The 3,388-nt window shown below is 41.3% G+C and overlaps 1 protein-coding gene across 1 annotated transcript; it reads left to right on the top strand.

The window, feature by feature from the left end:
- The first annotated feature begins 47 nt into the window (after nucleotides 1-47).
- LOC132164430 (pentatricopeptide repeat-containing protein At5g59600-like) lies at nucleotides 48-2,596 on the top strand. Its single transcript, XM_059574943.1, has one exon. It carries the CDS (start codon nucleotides 79-81, stop codon nucleotides 1,753-1,755), a length of 1,677 nt encoding a protein of 558 aa, XP_059430926.1. The 5' UTR covers nucleotides 48-78; the 3' UTR covers nucleotides 1,756-2,596.
- Nucleotides 2,597-3,388: the final 792 nt, after the last annotated feature.

Below are 3,388 nucleotides of genomic sequence, written 5' to 3'. Positions count from 1 at the left end.
CAGGCTAGCAGCCTATAATGTAAGACAAGTTGAAGTCACATAACATTAACGCAACGATCGATCTTTGGAAGAAACAAAATGGTCTATGCTTCCTCCCCGCGTCTGCACCCTCTTACATCAAAGCCACAGCCTTCAACTTTCCTTAGGCCCCACAACAAAACAACCATCTTCCACCGCACATTTCAAACATCACCCGGCGCCTACGATGAACTCATGGACATGTACGCTGGTGGTCGAGCGTTGCACTCAGGAAAAAAACTCCACGCCCACTTCATCATCACTGGCTTGGCTCGTTTAACCCGTTTTGCCGCCAAGCTCATTGCCTTCTACTCGGGATGTGGAGAACCTTCCTATGCTCGCAAACTGTTCGACCAAATTCCCGTAACAAATTCACGCCGCTGGATCGTCCTTATGGGGGCCTACGCTCAATACGGCTTTTATGAAGAGGCTCTGGGTCTGTTCCGTGAGATGCAGGAGCATGGCCTGAGACCCAACGAATTTGTCATTCCCAGCACTCTCAAAGCCTGTGGGCGCGTCTCAGATAGGGAAACCGGGGAGAAAATACATGGTGTGGTTTTGAAATGTTCGTTTGAATCCGATGCTTTTGTTAGAAGTGCATTGATTGATATGTACTCAAAATGCGGTTTAATTGAAAAGGCGAGGCGAGTATACGATGCAATGGTTGAGAAGGATTTGGTGGCTTTGAACGCTATGGTTTCGGGCTATGCTCAACATGGGTTTGCCAAAGAAGCATTGGACTTGGTGAAAAAGATGCAGGCTTTAGGAGTCAAGCCTAACGTGGTGACTTGGAACACCTTAATTGCGGGGTTTTCGCAAAAGTGTGATGAAGTAATGGTCTCTGAACTTTTTAATTTGATGCGCAGCAACGGGGTTGAGCCTGATGTGGTCTCTTGGACTTCGGTTATATCAGGGTTTGTGCAGAACTTTCGAAATGAGGAGGCGTTTGCCACTTTCAGAAAGCTGTTGGATCATGGGTTCTATCCGAAGTCGGCTACAATAAGTAGTCTCTTGCCTGCTTGTGCAACTGCGGCCAATGTGAGGCGTGGGAAAGAGATTCATGGGTATGCACTGGTGATTGGAGTTGGGGATGATATATTTGTAAGGAGCGCCCTTGTTGACATGTATTCAAAATGCGGTTTTATAGCCGAAGCAAGGAATTTGTTCCATCGGATGTCTAAGAGGAACATAGTTACTTGGAATTCAATGATATTTGGGTATGCTAATCATGGGTATTGCAATGAAGCAATTGAGCTTTTCAATCAGATGGAAAAGGAAGAGGGAAAGAAGCTTGATCATCTGACTTTCACAGCGGTTCTCACAGCATGTAGCCATGCTGGAATGGTTGAACTCGGACAAAGTCTATTTCACTTGATGCAAGAAAAGTATGGGATTGTTCCAAGATTAGAGCATTATGCATGCATAGTGGATCTTCTTGGTAGAGCAGGAAAACTTGCTGAAGCTTATGATGTGATTATGAAAATGCCGGTTGAACCTGATTTATTTGTATGTGGTGCACTATTAGGGGCATGTAGGAATTATGGGAATGTTGATCTTGCTGAAGTAGCAGCTAAGCATTTGTCACAGCTTGAACCTGACAATGCAGGAAACAACTTACTATTGTCAAATTTGTATGCTGATGCTGGGAGTTGGGGAAATGTGGCAAGGTTGAAGACGACAATGAAGAAAAGGAAGTTGAGAAAATTTCCAGGGTGCAGTTGGGTAGAGGCAATCTGACACATGGGCATTACTCTACAAGAAGCTGTACAAATCTTCATCCAGAATAGAAGGAATCTTGGGGTTTGATGCAAGTTGCAATTGATGATCATCAGGCTCGTGCTAGCTTTATTCTTCTAAAGTTTGGTCGCCAGAGCTCCCCTCTGAATCTTTTTACAGATTTGCTTTTGGGTTATCCATTGTTTGAGTTCTAACGACAGTTTCCAAATGAAATCTACAGCAAGATGACAATTGTCCATCAGCTGACTCTTATGGACAATCAATCCTCTACAACCAAATTGAAGATGTGAGACAAGAGGGGCCATTTAAGAATTACCCCAAGGTGTTGGGGGGTGAAGAAGTCGACAGTAGAAAGACAAACACTCAAGAAACTGCTTAGAAAAGAAAATAGCATGGGAAAATTGTGAAGGACAGAGGAGCATGAATTTCTTCTACAACGTTTGATGAGCCAGCTGTGCTCATTTGAGGTTATAGGAATAGCAGCTGCATTTTTAATTTATTTTAAGACTGCCAAAACAGAATGGACAGGAAACAAGACTCCCTGAGGAGGTCAGTGCATATTAGGTGTTTGAAATTCTTAAGAGGCTGCATTAGCTGCTGTCATTAAGGTTATGTCTTTGTTTTTCCTGATAACAAAGTTATTGTTCTTTTCTGGAGATTCATCTAAAACTGAATAGCCCCAGGCCCCCATATGCAATACTTTCCCAATCCTATGGTCTAATTTGAACTAAATAAAGAGAAGAAGATTAGTGGAGCCAGAAACTATTTTCATTCATATGTCAAGGAGAAGAGGAGGTCATTCAGCAGTTGTATATATTCAGATCCAATATTTTTATCTGTATGTTGTTGTTTGTGCTTCATTAGAGTTAGAAGAGATATTCTTCCTGTATTATGTGTGAAGGCTCAAAGACCTGTCAAAATAGTGAAATGCTATAAAGCAGTGCGCTATCAACCAAAACTCATACAGGTTCAATTCATTAATTATTTACCGAGTAGGATTCGGTCGGACATGCTTTTCAAGCAGAAGCAACACTAAAATAAAGCACTAAATAGGAAAAATAATTAGAATTATTAAGTGGTACATGTCTGTGAAGAGGTACACTGGTAATCATCTTTATTGATAGCTTGACAAAAGTACTATGAATTATTAAGTACCATGGGAGAGACGATAAGGACTTCAGCAACATCTCTCTGCAAGTGAGGCATGCATTGGTGTAAGTCAGTATCAACCAAAAGTTCTTTTACAGTTTACACAACCTAACACAATTTTTAAAAATGCACTTATTGATATCGTAATCTCAAACGGGCCCTGAATTAATGCAAAATGACCTGTTATAATGTCATCCAATGCCATCTAAGAGAGAACACTAATCAATTATTGACCATGAAAAAATACATTTTTAATACCATTCAAACAATTGAAACTTGTTAAGCATGGAGTTAGTCATTTCAGTCAAAAGTCATTTTCTCCGACGCCTCTCTGATTCTACTCTTCTATTGGCATTGTTTGGACAAATTTCAAGCACTAGCACTTGGGGAAGACTTCTTCATCCTTACAGAAGTTGACAAGTCTAATATCTAGCCCTACAAATTCTCTAGTCCTTTCACAAAGCCTTGCTCCTGCTGAAAAATG

The sequence above is a fragment of the Corylus avellana genome, chromosome ca10 (genome assembly GCF_901000735.1).
Source record: "Corylus avellana chromosome ca10, CavTom2PMs-1.0".
In the NCBI taxonomy this organism is placed as follows: Eukaryota; Viridiplantae; Streptophyta; class Magnoliopsida; order Fagales; family Betulaceae; genus Corylus; species Corylus avellana.
The sequence above is the reverse complement of the archived record's forward strand: the minus strand, read 5'-3'. Positions and strand labels throughout refer to the sequence as shown.